Source organism: Podarcis melisellensis (assembly GCF_964234715.1).
Source record: "Podarcis melisellensis genome assembly, chromosome: 16".
Lineage (NCBI taxonomy): Eukaryota > Metazoa > Chordata > Lepidosauria > Squamata > Lacertidae > Podarcis > Podarcis melisellensis.
In genome coordinates, this window is record NC_138533.1 from 1,195,924 (window position 1) to 1,215,553 (window position 19,630).

The 19,630-nt window shown below is 42.8% G+C and overlaps 3 protein-coding genes across 3 annotated transcripts in view; 2 read left to right on the forward strand and 1 right to left on the reverse strand.

Moving 5' to 3' along the window:
- The window catches only part of LOC309358854 (vomeronasal type-2 receptor 26-like), a gene marked incomplete at both ends in the record, with an annotated part of 37,817 nt that extends 19,106 nt beyond the window's left edge, over positions 1–18,711 (forward strand). Inside the window, 4 exons of the mRNA XM_081892124.1 lie at positions 14,989–15,852; positions 16,137–16,364; positions 17,302–17,428; positions 17,810–18,711. Coding sequence (XP_081748250.1) covers positions 14,989–15,852; positions 16,137–16,364; positions 17,302–17,428; positions 17,810–18,711 — 2,121 coding nt within the window. The remainder of the gene's footprint in view (positions 1–14,988; positions 15,853–16,136; positions 16,365–17,301; positions 17,429–17,809) is intronic.
- The window catches only part of LOC309358874 (vomeronasal type-2 receptor 26-like), a gene marked incomplete at both ends in the record, with an annotated part of 208,931 nt that overhangs the window by 152,361 nt on the left and 36,940 nt on the right, over positions 1–19,630 (reverse strand). The gene's annotated exons all lie outside the window — the stretch shown is intronic.
- On the forward strand, positions 764–14,712 carry LOC309358856 (vomeronasal type-2 receptor 26-like; the record flags this gene model as incomplete). Its single annotated transcript, XM_081892126.1, has 8 exons — positions 764–1,020; positions 1,765–2,056; positions 4,484–5,341; positions 7,374–7,500; positions 9,345–10,241; positions 12,376–12,409; positions 13,846–14,137; positions 14,548–14,712. 8 exons carry the CDS (start codon positions 764–766, stop codon positions 14,710–14,712), a joined length of 2,922 nt encoding a protein of 973 aa, XP_081748252.1.

The window sequence follows — 19,630 nt, forward strand, 5'->3', positions numbered from 1 at the left end:
TGTGGGTGAACATAATTTTGCTTCTTGGCAGAGGTAACCAGGACTGGGATATATGCCACTAGCTATCTTATTATCCCTCACAATTGTAGGCATTATGTGTGTGTGACTCCTGTGTGATGCAACTTCAAAAGCCAAGAAACACACTAGAAAAAATTACAACCCCTATCATTATTTAAATTACTGGTTTTCATTCTCTTATACAACGGATACCTAGAGCCTGTTAATGCCATGAATTATCAGCAAATTATAAAATATATAAAATCTTCAGGAGGTTGAGAACACTGTTTAGGCGCAGACATCACAGGCATTCTTTTGTGTGAATTTTTCTCCTTCATAGAGTTGATTCTGCCACTATTTTAATCTCAGTAATGAGTATCCCTCATTCCAATTTTTCTACCAGCCCGTTTAATATTTTATGCCAATGATTTTTATTTTGAAAACTCTTAACACACACACGGACTCTCCTGTGCCCTTATGTGTCTTATGTGCTTTTGGATGAATTGTTAGCAATTTCCCAAGGTTATACCTTTTTTTCTCCTTTGCAGACAAAGTCAAAATTAATACCTGCGACTGAACAGCTTTGAGTGGAGTTGTTAAGAATAAATAAATATAGTTCTCCTTCACCCTTTGTGATAAATTGAGGTGAACAAGAAAGTGTGCTGGTCAGAGACGCTTACAGTTAAGATGTAAATCAGTGCAGTATCTCCAATCAATAAAGGCAATACAAAAACTGATAGCCAGAAATAGTGCTGTACTTTGAAACATGGAAATCTGCGTGGGAAAAGGAAGTTTTGTCCACGGGAGCATACTTCTGCTGGCGTTGCTTCTCATACTGCTGTGTCATTCTGTATGCAAGACACATTCCATTAATTGCAGCATATATGATCCCCTCCCGGTTTCTCATGAATATTACCAGCCAGGAGACTTTGTCATCGGTGAGATTGTTTCTCAAGTTGTCTTCCTGTCTGATGAACTCGGTTTCACAAAACCACCTACGGAGACCTTGATTGATGAACCTGTGTAAGTCCGTATTCTATCTCCCTCTATCATTCTAAAATAAGTACAGACTGTAATTAGTAAGGACACATCACTAAGAAATGTGATTCTTTACTTCCTTTTTTGGAGTAAGTAAACAAGTGCTTTGGATTCATAATACTCATGTTGCCTTCTCCATTGCAATGTGGGCACAAATGACTACTAACTTTTCCTACACCAGAGCCCATTAAAATCCATGAGTCCAGTGCAATTTAGGACTTCTGCAGAATGACTTCTTACCCGTAAAAGATTTTCAATAGGAATGTACTGAGTAAAATAACAATAAATTCCATTTGCTCACTTGGGTTCATTCTTCAAAGGTCTGGCAGATTTTTGCATGATACCTTATCAGGGCTGGCCCAGGTTGTTTTGCCACCTGATGCAAAAGAGAAAATGCCACCCTGCCACCCCCTCTTCCTCTGCAGCCCCTGCCTCATTGTGCCAGATTTTTGCATGATTACCTTCATTTAATTTCATTTTGTTCTTGAAGCCAAAAGAAGCAATTCCATTAACTGCAGGCAACAGTTTATTCAGCAACTGGAATGATCCAAAAATGTTCCTTTCATGTATCACATTTATTGTAGTTCATTCTTTTGTCTTAAATAGTTTTAAGCTACACCTTCAGCTGGGAAGCTTCCAGGTAACTAAGGATGAAATATACATATATATAGATATATTTATTGCTGCTGTTTATGTTGCTTCAGTAAAACAGGCTGTACCTTTTTTCAGCTCAGTGCCAAAGAACTACCAGCACGTTCTGGCCTTAGCATTTGCTGTCAAAGAAATCAACGAGAATCCCAACATCTTATCCAATATCTCTCTGGGGTTTCGTATCCTCAATAGCTACTACACGGCAAGGATGACCTACAAGGCCACCCTCAGCCTGCTTTCTGTGCAACAGACCTTTGTCCCCAACTTTATGTGTCATACCCAGAACAATCTGATAGCTCTCATTGGGGGATGTACCTCTGAAGTCTCTGCCAATGTGGCCATCATTTCAGCAATTCACAAGACTCCACAGGTAAGCTGTGTGCTTGGAGGCATGGAGGTTTCACAGCTGTGACACACAATCTAGATTTCAAGGAAGCTTTGAAAATTTCCCCTGATCTATTTCATCAGCCGATAGTTTAAATGTAGACTAAGTGATAGACTATCTAGTGGATCCACACCTCTTTAGAAAACAGTACTCATGGCTTAACATCAAAGTGGAAGGAGGTTTAAACTGGAGCCCCCTCTCCCCACCCAAAGCTGTATTCTGGATCAGAATTGATATTTTGAATCCTGTTATGAATGACTCAGATGTAAGGTTGGAAGCAATTCATATCCATCTGCAGCTAATAAAAAAGTGAAAGGGTTGTTAGCATTTCAAATGATAGGAATGAAATTCAAAACAATGTTCATGAAATGGTAGGTTGGGCTCTAACCACTAACATGAGGTTGAACACAGAAAAAGGCAAAGTACTGAATTTAGATGAAACACATGCACACAAATATCTATAGGAAGCAGTGTACAAGTAGTCGTACTTGCAAAAGAGGTCTCAGAATGATTGATCTATTTTTTTATTTCTTTATTTCATGTTTTTTATAGTCAGTTAATCCTCCCACTAGGGGGACCGCGGGTGGCGCTGTGGGTTAAACCACGGTGCATAGGACTTGCTGATCGGAAGGTCAGTGGTTCGAATCCCCGCGACGGGGTGAGCTCCCGTTGCTCAGTCCCTGCTCCTGCCAACCTAGCAGTTCGAAAGCACCTCAAACTGCAAGTAGATAAATAGGTACCGCTCCGGCGGGAAGGTAAACGGCGTTTCCGTGTGCTGCTCTGGTTCGCCAGAAGCGGCTTAGTCACGCTGGCCACATGACCCGGAAGCTGTCTGCGGACCGGCACTTGGCCTCTTGAGCGAAATGAGCATGCAACCCCAGAGTCAGTCACAACTGGGCCCGAAGGTCAAGGGTACCTTTTCCTTTTTAATCCTCCCACTGGAAGTCTAGTGCAGCTAACAATATTAAAGTCTAATAACAATCATGAAAAATAATATCACAAAATATAAAAACAGTAGCAAAGGAAAAAGAGCAAGTTTTCAGACGGCTCAGACAAAGCAAAACAAAGTTTCAAAGTTATGTAATATGTGTTTGTGTAATTAACTATCTTTAGCTTGAAAAAGTGGGTACTAAGGAGGAAATTTTTAGTTCTCTTTATATACCTCAATGACAGTCTCATAGAAGGGGGAGAAGGCTTCTTCTGTGATGCCCCAGAAGGCAACAACAGATTTTTGTGCAATGTTCAGAAGAAGCATCTTACAAATAATAGCAGTTCATAAATGAAACTGATTACCCGAATATTCCCCTGCACTAGAAGTCTTCAAGGAAGACTAGATGGTCACTTCTTTCTGGAGTTCCTATATTAAGCGGGGGGGGGGGCACACTGGTAAGTACCAAGCAGTCAGCCTGATGTCGATACCAGGAAAGGTCCTAGAACAGATTATTAAGAAGTTGATCTGTGAGCACTTAGAATGGATCCTCTAATTACTAAGGCCCAGCATGAGTTTCTTAAAAACAAGTCTTGTCAGATGAATCTTATACAGTCACAAGCTTGTTGGATCAGGGGAATGCTGTTGATGTAATATATCTTGATTTCTGTAAGGCTTTGGACAAAGTACCCCACAGTAGTCTTGTGAGGAAGCTGGTAAAATGTGGGCTGGAAGAGGTAACTGTTAGGTGGATTTGTAGCTGGCAAACCCATTAATGCTTCCTTGTCATCCTAGAAGAGTGACAAGTGGGGCACTGCAAGGTTCTGTCCTGGGCCTGTTGTTGTTCAACGTCTTCATAAATGACTTGGAGGAAAGAATTGAGGGGAAGCTCATGAAATAGGCAGATGACACCAAGCTGGGAGAGGTAGCTAATGCCACAGAAGACAGAATCTGATTTCAAAATGACCCTAATAGATTGGAGAACTGGGCCCACGCTAACAAAATGAATTTCAATAGGGTTAAATGTAAGGTCCTGTATTTAGGCAGGAATTACCAACTGCAAAAATACAAGATGGGATACACCTGTCTTACTAGTAGCACATGTGAGAAGGATGTAGGGGTCTTAGTGGACCACCAGCTTAACATGAGTCAACAGTGTGATGCAGCAGCAAAAAAAAGAAAAAAACTTATGAGGAATGGCTGAAGGAACTGGATATGCTTAGGCTTGATAAATATATCTTCAAATATATTCAAAAGCTGCCACATGGAAGATTCAACAAGCTTGTTTTCTGTTCCCCCAGAGTGTAGGACCTGCACTCTATAATTCTATGATTCTAAGCAGGATGTTGAACACAACAGCCAACTGGATTTTCTGCAACCTTACAATAAAAATCATCTTGCAATGCTTCTGAAAGATGGCCCACAGCTCCCCTGCAACTCTGGGGTTCAAAGGTATAACATCTTATTTACTGATTTTATTTCAGCTCACTTATGGATCATTTCTGCCGGTCCGAGGCACCAAAAGTCTCTTCCCATTTTTGTACCAGATGGTCCCCAGTGAATCCCACCAGCACAAAGGAGTTGTGCAGTTACTTCAGCATTTCAAATGGACATGGATTGGGCTCTTGGCTGTAGATGATGACAAAGGCGACAGGTTTTTACAGACCATTGTACCATTGCTTTCCCAGAATTATGTTTGTTATGACTTCATAATAAGAATACCAAAATTGGATTTTGTGGCTGAACTGCTAGATCTGGGGCTTAAAAGTCTGAATAGCGTTAGCATTGCCTTTGGGAGAAAAGCCAATGTAGTATTTATTTATGGAGAATCTCCTTCCTTTATGATTTTGAGAATTATGCTAGTGACAGCACCATACTTTTCATTGCCAATTCAAGGCAAAGTCTGGCTTGTTACATCCCACTGGGATTTTGCATCACAATCTCTTCACAAACAGTTTGATATACAAACCTTTCATGGCTCCATAACCTTCACTGTTCACTCAAACCAGCTGGTAGGATTTCGCGAGTTTCTTCAGATGATAAGACCTTCCTGGGCCCAAAGAGATGGTTTTATCCAGAACTTCTGGGAACAATCCTTCAGCTGTTCATTAAAAATGTCTAAAGGACAGAAAGAAGAGAAGGAGGAAAGCTGTACTGGGGAGGAGAAATTGGAAAACATTCCTGGAATTTTATTTGAAATGAAAATGACAGGCCACAGCTACAGTGTCTACAATGCAGTCTATGCTGTGTCACATGCTTTGAATGCCATGTACAAATCCCACTCTAAACCCAGAAGGCAGGGAGAAAAGAGACTGGCATTTCAGAATATACAGTCATGGCAGGTAATTACAGCTCAAAGCTTTTATAGGTTAAGTTTTGCCTCCAATACGCTCCCATTTTGCAGAATACAATTCCATAAGAAATAAATAAATGTGTGTGGGCTTCTTTTCTGTTCTGTTTTGGACCAAAGGAACCAAAACAACATCAAGGAATATCAAGTCACCATGATTTTTATGAGAGAGAGACAGAGACAGCGTGTGTATGAGAGGCATTTGTGACCCTCTCTTAAATAATTGCAATACCTAGTTCCATTTGTCTATATTTTCCTCCAGTATAGGTGCATCCATTTCTAAAGGACATCGCAATCAATAATAGTGCTGGAGACACTGTGCGCTTTGATGAAAATGGTGAGCAAGTTACTGACTTTGATGTCACAAACTGGTTGATGTTCGCCAATGGATCACTGGTTCGAGTCAAAGTCGGAAGACTGGAACCACAGGCTCCTCTGGGCAAAGAATTAACCATTTATGATGACCGAATTGTTTGGCATCCAAGCTTTAATCAGGTGTGACACAGGTAGCCATACTTGAGTATATATCAGAGGGAAAGGCTCATGTTTTGTTCAGTTTATTGTTTGACATGCTCCTCAGCTTCTGAATGATGCTGGTTAGCATTAGTTTGTTATTGTTCTAATTGTAGCTCATTCCCTACCCTGTAAAAAAAAATTGTTTGGGATCCAAACTTCAATCAGGTACATTTGCCCACCCTTCTGGTTGTGTTGTGGGATGGCAGAGGCTCTACTGGGGCCCCCGAAGGGGGAATCCTGATTTCAATGCTCCTTTCTGAGAGGTGGCGGGGGAGTAAGCCCAAGTCACCTATCAGGAACTGGATCATGGCCTGCATCCTGGTTTGGCGAATGGGGATGTAGGCTTGGACATGGGCTGGGCCAGGGGGCAGGAAGGCTTCCCATGGGTCTGCTCCCTGGCCATTTAAGCAACCCTCTCCTGGGGCACTACCTGTTTTCCCCTAGTTGGGTTCCCCACCCATCTTTGGTTTAAGCTGATAGTCAATGACTTTGCTGTGGCTACAGTGGTTGCTGTTTTAAGGGGCCATATAGGAATTTGTCCACCAGCCAGATTGGCTCCAACCCGGTGGCTTTGCCTACCTCATAGCAATCGTCACAACTGGCTTGGGCGTTGGGCCAACCCTTTGTCTTGGATGGAGGGGTGGTTGTAATCACCACCTGCCCCTCCAAATGCTGGAGTATCCCATTAAAGGGATCTGGGGAGAGTGGTCATGTCCATGTGCCCAGGTGGGGCCAGGGCAGAGGACACTCCCCCAGAAAGTAATTCCTGCGGGGATCACCCTATTTGATGTACCATATTTTTCGCTCTATAAGACACACCTCTCCCCTCCTAAAAAGTAAGGGGAAATGTGTGTGCATCTCATGGAGCAAATGCAGGCTCCATAGCTTCAGCGAAAGCAACGCAAAGCCTCCGGAGCGCACCGACCCCTCTTGCTCTCCTGGCTTCGCTCCGCTGGAGAAGGAAAGCTGCGCAGCACCCCTTCAGCGAAGCGGGAGGAGAAATGGAAGGGGCTCCGTTTCACCTGCAGCTTCGCTGAAGGAGCGCTGCGCAGAGAGGGAGAGAATTTTTCCCCCGTTCTCCCCCTCTAAAATTAGGTGCGTCTTATGGTCGGGTGTGTCTTGTAGAGCGAAAAATACGGTAAGTCTTAGGCCCACACGTCTGGATTGACCTACACATCACTTCCGGTGGACGGACCAGAGGTATTTCAACTGCCCCATGCCCAAGCCAAACCTGTTTCACGTGTATTCAATAAAGTTGTGGCTTATTTGGATCCCAACCAGTCTTAGTGGAGTTTTATTTATCTGGGATTGGGGTCTGGGGAGCACAATGTCTTGACCCGCAACACATGCCAGGAGTTGACACTGACAACAACACTAAACGTTCAGCTCCCAAGAGGTCGAAGGTGATGCAAAAGGGGGTCATTCGATTCTTCTTTGTCCTCCCTTTCACAAGATACTGAAGAAGGAATAGTTCATATTCCCAATCTCCCTTTTTTGTTTCTGTGCAGGTGCTGCCTGTTTCTTTGTGTAATGACTACTGCTATCCTGGCTACAGCAAGAAAAAGAAGGAGGGAGAGAAGTTTTGCTGCTATGATTGTGTTCCGTGTCCAGAAGGGACAGTCTCTCTCCAGAAAGGTAGGAGGCATAATGTACAGAGATATTAATAATTTTTGATAATGTAGCACATTAATTATTCATTTGAAGAATATAGTCCACCATGTAGGGCACTGTACACAGAGCATGTGCAGAGGAGGGCAACCAAGATGATCAAGGGTCTGGAAACAAAGCCTTATGAGGAATGGTTGAAGGAGCTGGTTATGTTCAGCCTGGGAAAGGGGAGACTAAGAGGAGATATGAAAGCCATCTTCAAATATCTCAAGGGCCGTCACATGGAAGATGGAGCAAGCTTGTTTTCTCCTGCTCTGGAGGGTAGGACTCAAACCAATGGATTCTAGTTACAATTTATATATTTCTGACTAAACGTTAGGAAGAACTTTTTGACAGTAAGAGCTGTTCAACAGCGGAATGGCCTCCCTTGGGAAGTTGTGGACTGTTCTTCCTTGGAGGTTTTTAAGCAGAGGTTGGATGGATGCTTTAGCTGAGATGTTTGCATTGCAGGAGCTTGAACGAGGTGACCCTTTGGGTCCCTACCAACTTACAATTCCATAATTCTATGATTCTTTAACCCCTTTCTCTTAAAAATGTGACAGTTAAGACCACCTGTGCTTCAAGTGACAGAGCTGAATCAAGGAGCTCTCCCAGATTATGTACTATCCCTTCAGAGGGAGCCCAACCCTATCCAGAACTGATCTGTCTCCCAGACATGGGAACCACTCACACACAAGGCCTCAGGCTTGCCAGGGTTTAAACTCAATTTAAGCTCCACCAGCCTAGTATTGCACACAGACATTGATCCAGAGACTGGATGTCCACTCCTGATTAAGGTGTTAACAGGAAAGAAGAGTTGTGTGCCATCAGATGACATTTTGTTTCTTATCTGCAAGATCTTTTCCAATGTCTGCTAAACAACTTTGAGGGCAAAATAATGCCCATAACAGCAATCCCAATCTTGCGGTTAAGAACCACAAAAAAGCAGTGCCCATGGCACCCAATTCACTGAGGGGGTTCAGGAGGAAAGCTTGGCAGATCCTATCAAAGGCTACAGCAAGATCAAGGAAAGGAGACCAAGAGAGAACACAATTAAGAGGAAGACAGTATAAATGAAAAACATTTGCTGGCCAACTCGTTGTAAGTACAGTGGTACCTCGGGTTACATACACTTCAGGTTACATACGGTTCAGGTTACAGACTCCGCTATCCCAGAAATAGTACCTTGAGTTAAGAACTTTGCTTCAGGATGAGAACAGAAATCGTGCTCCGGCGGTGCAGCGGCAGCAGGAGGCCCCATTCGCTAAAGTGGTGCTTCAGGTTAAGAACGGACCTCCGGAACGAATTAAGTACTTAACCCGAGGTACAACTCTAGTTATGAACGTAATTCGTTCCGGAGGTCCGTTCTGTCCGAAGCTGTTGTTAACTAGAGGCGTGCTTTTGCTAATGGGGTCTCTTGCTGCCGCTGCGCTGCCAGCACGCAATTTCTGTTCTCATCCTGGGGCAAAGTCCTCAACTCGAGGAAACTCTTCCAGGTTAGCAGAGTTTCTAATCTGAAGCATTCGTAACCTGAGGCGTTTGTAACTCGAGATACCACTGTATTCAATATCAAATGAGATTTATAGACCACTGTCAGCACTGCATTTATTAAAGTTTAATTTAGTTTGGGGAAGGTAGTGATCTGGTGATGATGGGGCCTCAGAGTGAGGGGAGGGTAACAAACAAACAAGCAACCAAGCAAATATTAATGGGTTAACTGAAGTGACGTTTATTTTGGTGAAGGATCTGGGTGGGAAATAAGGGCTGGAGTATTGAAAGCACTCATTAACTGGATGGGTGTATCTTAACCAGCTTTTCATTTCCCCCCTCAGATATGGATGCTTGTATCAAATGCCCCGAAGACCAGTATCCCAGCAAGGACCACACTCAATGCATTCCCAAAGTTCTAAGCTTCCTCTCTTACACAGAAAACTTAGGGATTATCCTGGCTGCTTTGGCCATTTCTTTCTCTTTCATCACAATTCTAGTGCTGGGATGTTTTATGAAACGCGGGGACACACCCATAGTCAAGGCCAATAACCGGACCCTGACTTACATCCTCCTCATTTCCCTTCTTCTTTGCTTCCTCTCCGCTTTGCTCTTCATTGGACAGCCAGGAGAAGGGATCTGCCTTCTACGCCAAATGGTCTTTGGCATCGTCTTCTCTGTGGCTCTTTCTTGTGTCTTGGCAAAGACCGTAACGGTGGTTCTGGCATTCATGGCAACCAAACCAGGATCTGGGATGAGGAAATGGGTGGGGAAAAGACTGGCAAATTCAATTGTCCTCGTCTGCACCTTCATTCAAGCTGGCATTTGTATCCTGTGGTTAAGTACTTCCCCTCCATTCCCAGATTCGGACATGCACTCATTGAATGGGGAAATCACCTTGGAATGTAATGAGGGTTCAGCGACCATGTTTTACTGTGTCTTGGGCTACACGGGCTCCCTAGCCATAATCAGCTTCGTTGTGGCTTTTCCGGCCAGGAAATTACCTGATAGTTTCAATGAGGCCAAATTTATTACTTTCAGCATGTTGGTGTTTTGCAGTGTTTGGTTGTCCTTTGTTCCAACCTACCTGAGCACCAAAGGGAAATACATGGTGGCCGTGGAGATCTTCTCCATCTTGGCCTCCAGTGCTGGATTACTGGGTTGCATCTTTTCTCCTAAATGCTACATAATTTTATTCAGGCCTGATCTGAACAGTAGAGAGCAAATAATGGCCAGAAAAAGTGAGAGGATATAAGTTCATCTGTTTATTAAGCTCACTTAAAAATTCACTGGAAATTCCATCTCATGAGATTTTTAGTATTAATGCTTTAATAGAGAGAGATCATTGCTCAAATGTAGCCTTCTTGTGAGTACAGTTGTGATGGCCTGGGATTCCGATTCAGAGGCTGAACCAGAGGAATCCCAGCCTGCACAGGAATCCCCGCCTCCAGGGCTGGCTGAACTGGGGCAAGGCCTAGATTCTGAGGAACCTGCACCTGTGTCAGATCCTCAGGAGCAGGCACCAGGTGAAACCATTCTGGCCCCAGAGGTGCTTGAGGACTCAGTGTCTACAGGTGAGCCTCCCCCGGGGCCCAGTAACCCTTCGGCCTCTCCTGAACTGCAGAGGCTTAGGGCAGAGAGGCGAAGGGAACTGGTTTCTCCCAGGAGGAGTGCTCGCCTTAAGGCCAGGAGAGGCGGGGTTCCTGGGGGCCGGGACCACCCCTGGCCTTAGAGAAGATAAAGGTCAGTCAGCCCGGTCCCAGGTTGCGGAGTACCTGCTCTTACACAGACCTGAACTTCCAGTGTTCCTGTTCCTCGCCCGGCTCCCTGCTTCTGACCTTCCAGCGTTCCTGTTTCCTGCCAGGCTTCCTGCTTCGGACCTTCCAGCGTTCCTGTTCTCCGCCCGGCTTTCTGCTTCTGATCTTCGAGTGCTCCTGACCCCGCCCGGCTCCCTGTTTCGGACCTTGCCTCTCATCTTGTGAACTTCTACCAGGCTAGTGCCTTAGGACTGAACTTTGGCTACGGTAACAGTACCTCCCCCCCCCCCCCCCGGACCAGCACAACAGTTTTACTGGACCAACATTATCACAGGTCAATGCCCTGTTTTGATTTGGCTTGCATATACTAACATTACCCCTTTGCCAACCAGGAAAATAAAACTTGACTTTGGCTATCAATAAATTGAGGGTTATGAAAACATAGTAGTGCTGGTATCTATTTTGACCAGTGAAATTGGGATTTGTAATTCATATTCAAGAACGGTTGTCGGGATCTTGGTCTCCATGTTGAGTTGTCTTCTCTACTTGGGCATGAGACTATATAACAGGGAGCAGCAAATAAGGAAAAAGAAAAAAGGATAAACACAATAAAACAATAGTTGCACAATTCAGAAAATATATCCTAGGAGCTTTGTATTGAATGATGCCACTTCAGAGGCCAAAAACACACTTAGGAAATTAAAATCATTCCTATCATTGTCAAAATTACTGTTTTCTGTCTTGTGACACAATTGCCACCCAGAGCCTGTAAGAAAAATCAACAATAAGCATATTGAAAAACCTATATAATTCCTGTGTTATTTATTCAGAACTGGATCTAGGGATACGTAGGGTATTTTCATTCTTCTGCATAACCACTTTTCCACTGATTTTTAACAAATAAAGTATGCTGTGAGTATCCTGGTTCCTCATATATTCTCCTGCTTCCCCTGTTTAATTTTTGCTTCCCAGCTTACTGTGGAAAACTGAACCTCATTGACCAGCATAGAATAGCACACATGCCCTGTAATTTGCATACCCTTCTTTTGGGGAAACAGGCTGATAATTCACAAGTTTGCATTTGGATTCCTTTGCTCACCACAGCAAAATTGCTGACACCTGCCCTGCAGAAACACATCTTAAGTTGTTTAGAAATAAATTTTTAAAATTCGCACATCCTTAGAGGATAAAGGGGGGAGATAAAGAAAATACGCTGTTTAGAGAAATTAATGATGGACAAGGAGGCGAAATGAAATAAAGTAGCAGGATACTGGTACCCAGATTCCCTAAATAGCCATGCTGCAAATCTGTGTAGCACCACCACCATCTACCATTGAAGGAAGGCTGTAGAAAAGCTGAAAAACAGTCACATTGAATTCTGCAACTGGAATCATGGGAATACAGCTTTGGAAGGGGCGTTTCATCAACAGAATCTTGCTTGTGGTGATGTTGCTGCTGGTTCTATCGCGTCATACAGTATGCAATGCACATTTTATTAATTGCAGCATATATGACGATCCCCTCCCTATTCCTCATGAATTTTACCAGCCAGGAGGCATTGTCATTGGTGAGATTGTTTCTCAAGTCTTTTTCCTCTCTAATACGCTCTCTTTCATAGAACTGCCTGCCCAGATCACGATTGACACACCTATGTAAGGCATCAATATTTTTCATACAATTTGAAATATGTATAAATTATAATTATTCAGAACATATCCTTAAGGAATGATGTGCTTTATTGCGCTTTTGATGTAAAAAAAGTGATGCTTGAATTGTTAATATGTGTGTGATACCTTCTACAATATCTTGTTTGGCATAAACCGCTAGTGTGTTTCCTCCAAAAATCTTACAGAAATGAATGGATTGTGTGCATTTCTGTATCGCAGCTGGAGCAAGACCCTCTCATACCTCTCATATTTACTTCTGAGGTGGTTATCTGGCAAGGAGCATTTATCTTCTTTCTGTTTGTCATTTGTTCATGTTGTTGTTGTTGTTTAGTCGTTTAGTCGTGTCCGACTCTTCGTGACCCCATGGACCAGAGAACGCCAGGCACCTCTGTCCTCTACTGCCTCACTACATTTTAAATTTATTTCCAAACTGCTAGAAGTTCTATTCCTTTTTAAATAAGTGACAAAATGAGGAAACCTTAAAACCAGTGCTAGTTTTCTAGAAAATGAGGTGCCAGAACTCATCATAAGCACCTTATTCTCTTATAATGGCAATGGCGCCCACCTGAGAGGTGCCAGAACTGAGTTCCAGTGAGTTCTGGATGAAAAAAGCCCTGCTGAAAACTATTTCATTTCTGCTCTCGCTATACTTTGTTGTCTTACATCCTTGATCTCAATCTCAGCCCGTCCCTTGCCATTTCAGACCAGGTATTTCTGACATTTGGTTTCATATTGTTATATTTTAGAGAAATGAACATGTTTCTTATTCCTGTTTTAACACATCTAATTTGCAATGCTTACTCCCTCACATCATACATGGATAAACATAGGGCAATTGATGCAATACTTAACAGACTTTAGAGGGTCAAAGCAAACCTAACCCTCTTATGGAAGTATTGTTAGATAGGCCAATGTTTACAAAAGAAACTTGTCCCTATTTCTTGTTCATACTTTTTTATTTAGAATCATAGAATTGTAAAGTTGGAGGGGACCATGAGGGTCATCTAGACCAGCCCCCTGCCATGCAGGAGTCTCATGCTCAACCTACTAAGTTATCCAGCAGACATTCACAGTTACAGTTTAAAGAGTGCATACTAAATACGGTACTGCCCCTTTTTAAAGGTGATTCGTGAATTGACTCCAGTCCAATACAATAGTATCTGGGAAAATGATTTCATTGTACTTTTCACTTGTAATATTTTATTAAGCATTAAAAAATCCTGGAGCTGTATGAGCATTTAGATCATTAATTGATTGGAGAAATATTTATTTCATAGGTCTTATTTTTGTACTCTGGTATATAATCTTGTGCAGTTATAAACTACAGTTTAATCTTAGAAACCTGTAAAGATGTGATGATGAAGTGCACAAGTTGTTGTTGTAGCTGTGGTTTTATTAAACAGCAGCTACTTTTCTTGCAGATCAGTGCCAAAGAACTACCAGCACGTTCTGGCCTTAGTATTTGCTGTCAAAGAAATCAATGAGAATCCCAGCATCTTACCCAATATCTCTCTGGGGTTTCGTATCCTCAATAGCTACTACACTGCAAGGATGACCTACAAGGCCACCCTCAGCCTGCTCTCCACAGAACATAGGTTTATCCCCAACTTCAAATGTGACAACCAAAACAATCTGATAGCTTTCATTGGGGGATGTATCTCTGAAGTCTCTGCCAACATGGCCATCATTTCAGCAATCCACAAGACTCCACAGGTAAGTCGTGTGCATGAGGACATGGAGGTTTCACAAGTATGACACACCGTCTTGGTTTCAGGAAACTCTCTGACAGTGTTCGCCATGATTTTTAGTTACTGAATGAGAGAAATATGGGCTAGATGATTATACAATCAGATGGATAGAGAACTTGTAGGACAACTGAACACATGGAGTGTCCATCAATAGATTCTCATCAGGGTTTGGGGATATTTCAAGTGGGATACTTTTGAAGTTGTTGTTTCTCAAAAAAATTATTGATTGCTGAGACATAAGGGTGGAGAGAATCCTTATCAATTTGGAGATGACAAAAGCGTGTGGGCGATAGATAACACTTCAGAAGATAGGAAAAGAACTCATGATGTCTACTTACTCTCACAACATCTTTTAAGTAACTCGAATTCTCTCAGCAAGAGATAAGCCACACCAGGGAAACCGTCACTGAGTCCCAAAGCCTTCAAGCTGGTCAAGAACCCTACAGGAATCTCCCAGTTGCATCTGTCTGCAATGTCCCCAAACACACAACTCAGATATTACTTCTACAGGTTCTGGAAACAGGGAGTGGAAGTGATTGATTAGTGTAGCTGCGTCTCTGATGGCACAGTGTAGGGAGCTCAGACAAACAGCCCAGTGGGGCATTTTTGTGGCAGCAGCCTTCCTAATCTGCTGCCTGAGACAAGTGGCTCAATGTGGCTGACGACCAAAGATAGTCAGGTTCTCATGCAGGATCACCCCATCTGAATTTTCACAGGACATTGAATGAGATGACCTACAGGACTATTTTCTAATAAGTAAATCTGTGATGTAAATGCTTGTAACCCATTGAAAAATGCTTATTAATTTTATTTCAGCTGACTTATGGATCATTTCTGCCACTAAAAGGTGTCAAAAAGTTTTTCCCATTTTTGTATCAGATGGTCCCAAATGAAGCCCACCAGTACACAGGGATTGTGCGATTACTTCAGCATTTTAAGTGGACATGGATTGGGCTTTGGGCTGTGGAAGATGACAGAGGGGACAGGTTTTTAAAGACAATGGTCCCAATCCTTTCCCCTAATGGCATCTGTTATGCCTACATAGTAAGAATACCAAAATTGAATTATGTGGATGAGATGATAGACTTTGCTTTACAGCATTTAGGAACCTATGCAATGGTATTTGGGGATAACCCAACAGTGTTCATTGTTTATGGAGAACCTCCATCCTTTCAGGTTCTAAGAATGTTGATATTTGTATCACCCTTATTCTCTTTTCCAACTCTGGGCAAAGTGTGGATTATTACTTCCCACTGGGATTTTGCATCACACTCTATGGAGAAGAATTGGGAGATACAAGCATTTCACGGTTCCATATCCATCACAGTCCACTCAAATCAGCCATCAGGATTCCAAAGCTTCATTCAGAAGCTGAGCCCTTTCTGGGCAGAACGAGATGGCTTTATCCAGGAGTTCTGGAAACAGGCATTTGGCTGTTTATTAAAAATGTCTGAAGCGTCAGAGGAGGGAAATGAAAATGAAATCATCTGCACTGGGGAGGAGAAGCTGGAGAGCCTTCCTGGAATTCTGTTTGAAATGGACATGACTGGCCACAGCTACAATGTCTACAATGCTGTCTATGCTGTGGCGCATGCTTTGAACGCCATCTACAAATCCATCTCCAAACATAGAGGATTGGAAGAAAGGGTCAGACTATTTCACCGTGTGCAATCATGGCAGGTAATTAGAAAGCAATACTTTAAACTTAGAGAGTTCTAGAACTGTAGAGATGGAAGGGGTCCCCAGGGTCATCCTGCAGGGTGTTGGACTAGATAACCCTTGGGATCCCTTCCAACGCTACAAACATATGATTGATTGATTGATTGATTGATTGACTGATTGATTGATATTCACAAGTGGCCACCTACATAAACCAAATGTCAGCTATAAGGACAACTTTGGGAAATTCACTAAAGTAATCTTAGCACTATGTTGTCTTGTTATTTATTTCTCTTTCAATCAAGGTTCATTATTATCTGAGGAGCACCATATTCAATAATAGTGCTGCTGAGAATCTGCACTTTGATGAAAATGGAGAATTGGTTGCAGGTTTTGATATTACAAACTGGCTGATGTTCCCCAATGGTTCAGTGGTTAGAGTAACGATTGGAAGATTAGAACCTCGGGCTCTTCCAGGCAAAGAGTTTACCATTTATGATGACCAGATTGTGTGGCATCCACATTTTAATCAGGTGAGACATGCCAGAAAGAAAAGTTTTGGCCACTTTAACTTTCTGTTTGCTTTTTAGCTGCTAGATTATTCAGGATAGCAATATTTTTTTATATACGTTACTAAGTATAATTGTTTAATTTACACTGAAATGGAGAATGCCTGTGTGTATTGCAGAAAGAGTTTAACTGGAAGATTGCACTGAAGCTAAAGAAAAGCAAGAAGAGCTCTCTGAGCTCCTTGATGGCTTGATAATTTAATGTGATTGTTCTCTGGCAGCTCTGATGAGATATTTAACTTTAGAGCACATGGGAGGGAATCGAAATGCAAATTTGCCATCTTGGAAGGGTGGTGGCTTGAGTCTTTGTTCCCAGGCTCTGTGTGAGTCAAGGTGTGTAAAACAGTCTCCTGGAGGGAGAGCAAACACCTGCAGGCAAAATGGAGGCTGTAAGAAGAGAGAGAGATCTTTGCTTATACAGTGGTACCTCATGTTATGGACGGGATCCGTTCTGGAGGCCTGTCCGTAACGGGAAATGCCCACAACTCAAAGCGCTGCATCTGCATCTGCACATGCGCATGACACAATTTAGTGCTTCTGCGCATGCGCGAGCGGCGAAACCCAGAAGTAACCCATTCTGGTACTTCCAGGTTGCCGCGGGATGTAATGTGAAAAGACGCAACATGAAGCGGACACAACACAAGGTATTAGTGTAGGTCTGTTTTGAATTATCTTTTATTTCTTCGAAGATTCTGAGTCTGTGGGGATAAGGACCGGATATGGAATTATTTGAATGTATATTTCCCGTCGCTTCAAGCTGCACAATATAATATCTGCAATACACCTTGCAATGGTTCTTTTAGGAATTGGGCAACTGGTTCATCTTCCCAACTTAATACTCTTTGTAGAGCTGAATGAATGAAGAGCACCAATCCAAGTCCCTTTATATTATTCTGTGCAGGTGCTGCCCCTTTCTGTGTGCAATGACCACTGCTATCCTGGCTACAGCAGGAAAAAGAAGGAGGGAGAGAAATTTTGCTGTTATGACTGTGCTCCATGTCCAGAAGGAAGGATATCTGGCCAGAAGGGTAGGAGACAATTGTGCATTGTGATATCAGTCATCTTCTGTAACATATCATATTTGCTTTGAGAATGCACATCCCTTGAACAGACAACCCAAACACAAGAACACTCTTCCTTGTGTTATTTCCAGGAGCTGGTATTCAGATGCATACTGCCTCATTGATAACCGTATTCTGTATGAATTTGTCCAATCCTCTTTTAAAGCCATCCAAGTTGATGACCAGGTGCTCTTGGAGGAAACGGATTTTCTACATTGATTTCAATCAGGGTTTATATCAAAAATATCAAAAGCCATAATCAACAGCAAACTCTTGCACTAAAATAGGTTATTAGAATTATGCAGCTCAACCTATAGAAATATTTGAACGCCTCTTTGTTGTTTTCAGATATGGATGCCTGTGTCAAATGTCCAGAAGACCGATATCCAAACAAGGACCAAACTAGATGCATTGCTAAGGTTCTAAGTTACCTCTCTTACAAGGAAGATTTAGGGATCATCTTAGCTACCTTGACTATTGCTTTCTCATTGATCACAGTTTTAGTTCTTGGGATTTTTATCAAGCACAGGGAGACTCCAATCGTTAAAGCCAACAACCGGACACTCACCTACACCCTCCTCATCTCCCTCCTCCTTTGCTTCCTCAGCTCCTTACTCTTTATTGGAAAGCCTGGGAAAGTGATCTGCCTCCTCCGACAAACAGCGTTTGGTGCCATATTCTCTGTGGCTCTTTCCAGCATTTTAGCAAAAACCATCATGGTGGTGATGGCATTTATGGCAACCAAGCCAGGTTCTACAATAAGAAAATGGGTGGGGAGAAGATTGACAAATTCCATCCTCCTTTCCTGTTCCTTTCTTCAAGTTGACATATGTACTCTTTGGCTAAGTACTTCCCCTCCATTCCCAGACACAGACATGCACTCAGTGAATGAGGAGATTATACTGGAATGTAATGAAGGTTCCACTACCATGTTTTATTTGCTCCTGGGCTATATGGGTTTCCTAGCCATTGTCAGCCTCGTGGTGGCTTTCCTTGCCAGGAAATTACCTGACAGTTTCAATGAAGCCAAATTTATCACTTTCAGCATGTTGGTGTTTTGTAGTGTTTGGTTATCCTTTGCTCCAACCTACCTGAGCACCAAAGGAAAATACATGGTGGCTGTGGAGATCTTCTCCATCTTGTCCTCCAGTTTTGGGTTACTGGTCTGCATTTTTTCCCCTAAGTGCTACATCATTCTTCTGCGACCTGAGCTGAACAACAGGTTGCAATTAGTAAGGAAAATAAAATGAAGGCATATGTCCACCTCTTCATTCTGTAGGTGTCATGTCTATCATATTCTTATACTGTGGCTGCTGGGTTGCATTTTCCCCTCTAAATGCTACATCGTTGTGCTGGGGCCAAGTTGAATAACTGAGAGTAAATAATATATCCTAGAGAAAATAAACTATATGAATAAACATTGCCATGAAATTTATTGTGTCCATTTCTTCATTCTGCATATATATATATATATATATATTTGCTTTCGTAGATTTTCACGGTTACAGGAATGCAGGTTTTGGTGTCCTCGGGTGTCTTCCCGTGTAAAAGTTGGGGTGTCTAGGCGACGTTTCGACGAGGTCTCACTCGTCATCTTCAGGCTGGTGCTTTCGGCTTCTTGTTACTGGAACAGAGCAGGATCTCAGTGTTTGAGTTCCTATAAATACTGTTGAGGGGGTGTGGTGTATAGCCTCCAATGTTCTGGGCAGAGAGGAAGTTCCCAGGCTAGTGTGCCTTTTCTTCTTTTGTTCCTTAATTACTTGAGGGATATCTTGAGTGATTTCTTGAGTGAAATCCTGAGTACCACTTAGGTGGGTCATTAGGTGTGGATTAGTTGCTAAAGTCTTTGTGTCTTGACCTCTTGAACTTTGTGAAGAGTTTTTCTGAGAAGATGGCTGTACTGCACTTAGTTGTGCTCTGGCTTGGCTTCGTGTATAGGGGCGAGCTGTGGTTTTGTGGCCTGTGTCAGCCAGATCTGTGTAGGGATTGCAGGGGGGTGCAGCATCCGGAGGTGCCACCATGGTTTGGCTACTGGATGGTGTCTGACCTATGGGATCACCCCTCTCACCGGTCATCGCAAACCTGTACATGGAACACTTTGAAACCAATGCTTTAGACAAGTCAGAACACAAACCCAAACTTTGGCTCAGATATGTTGACGACACCTTT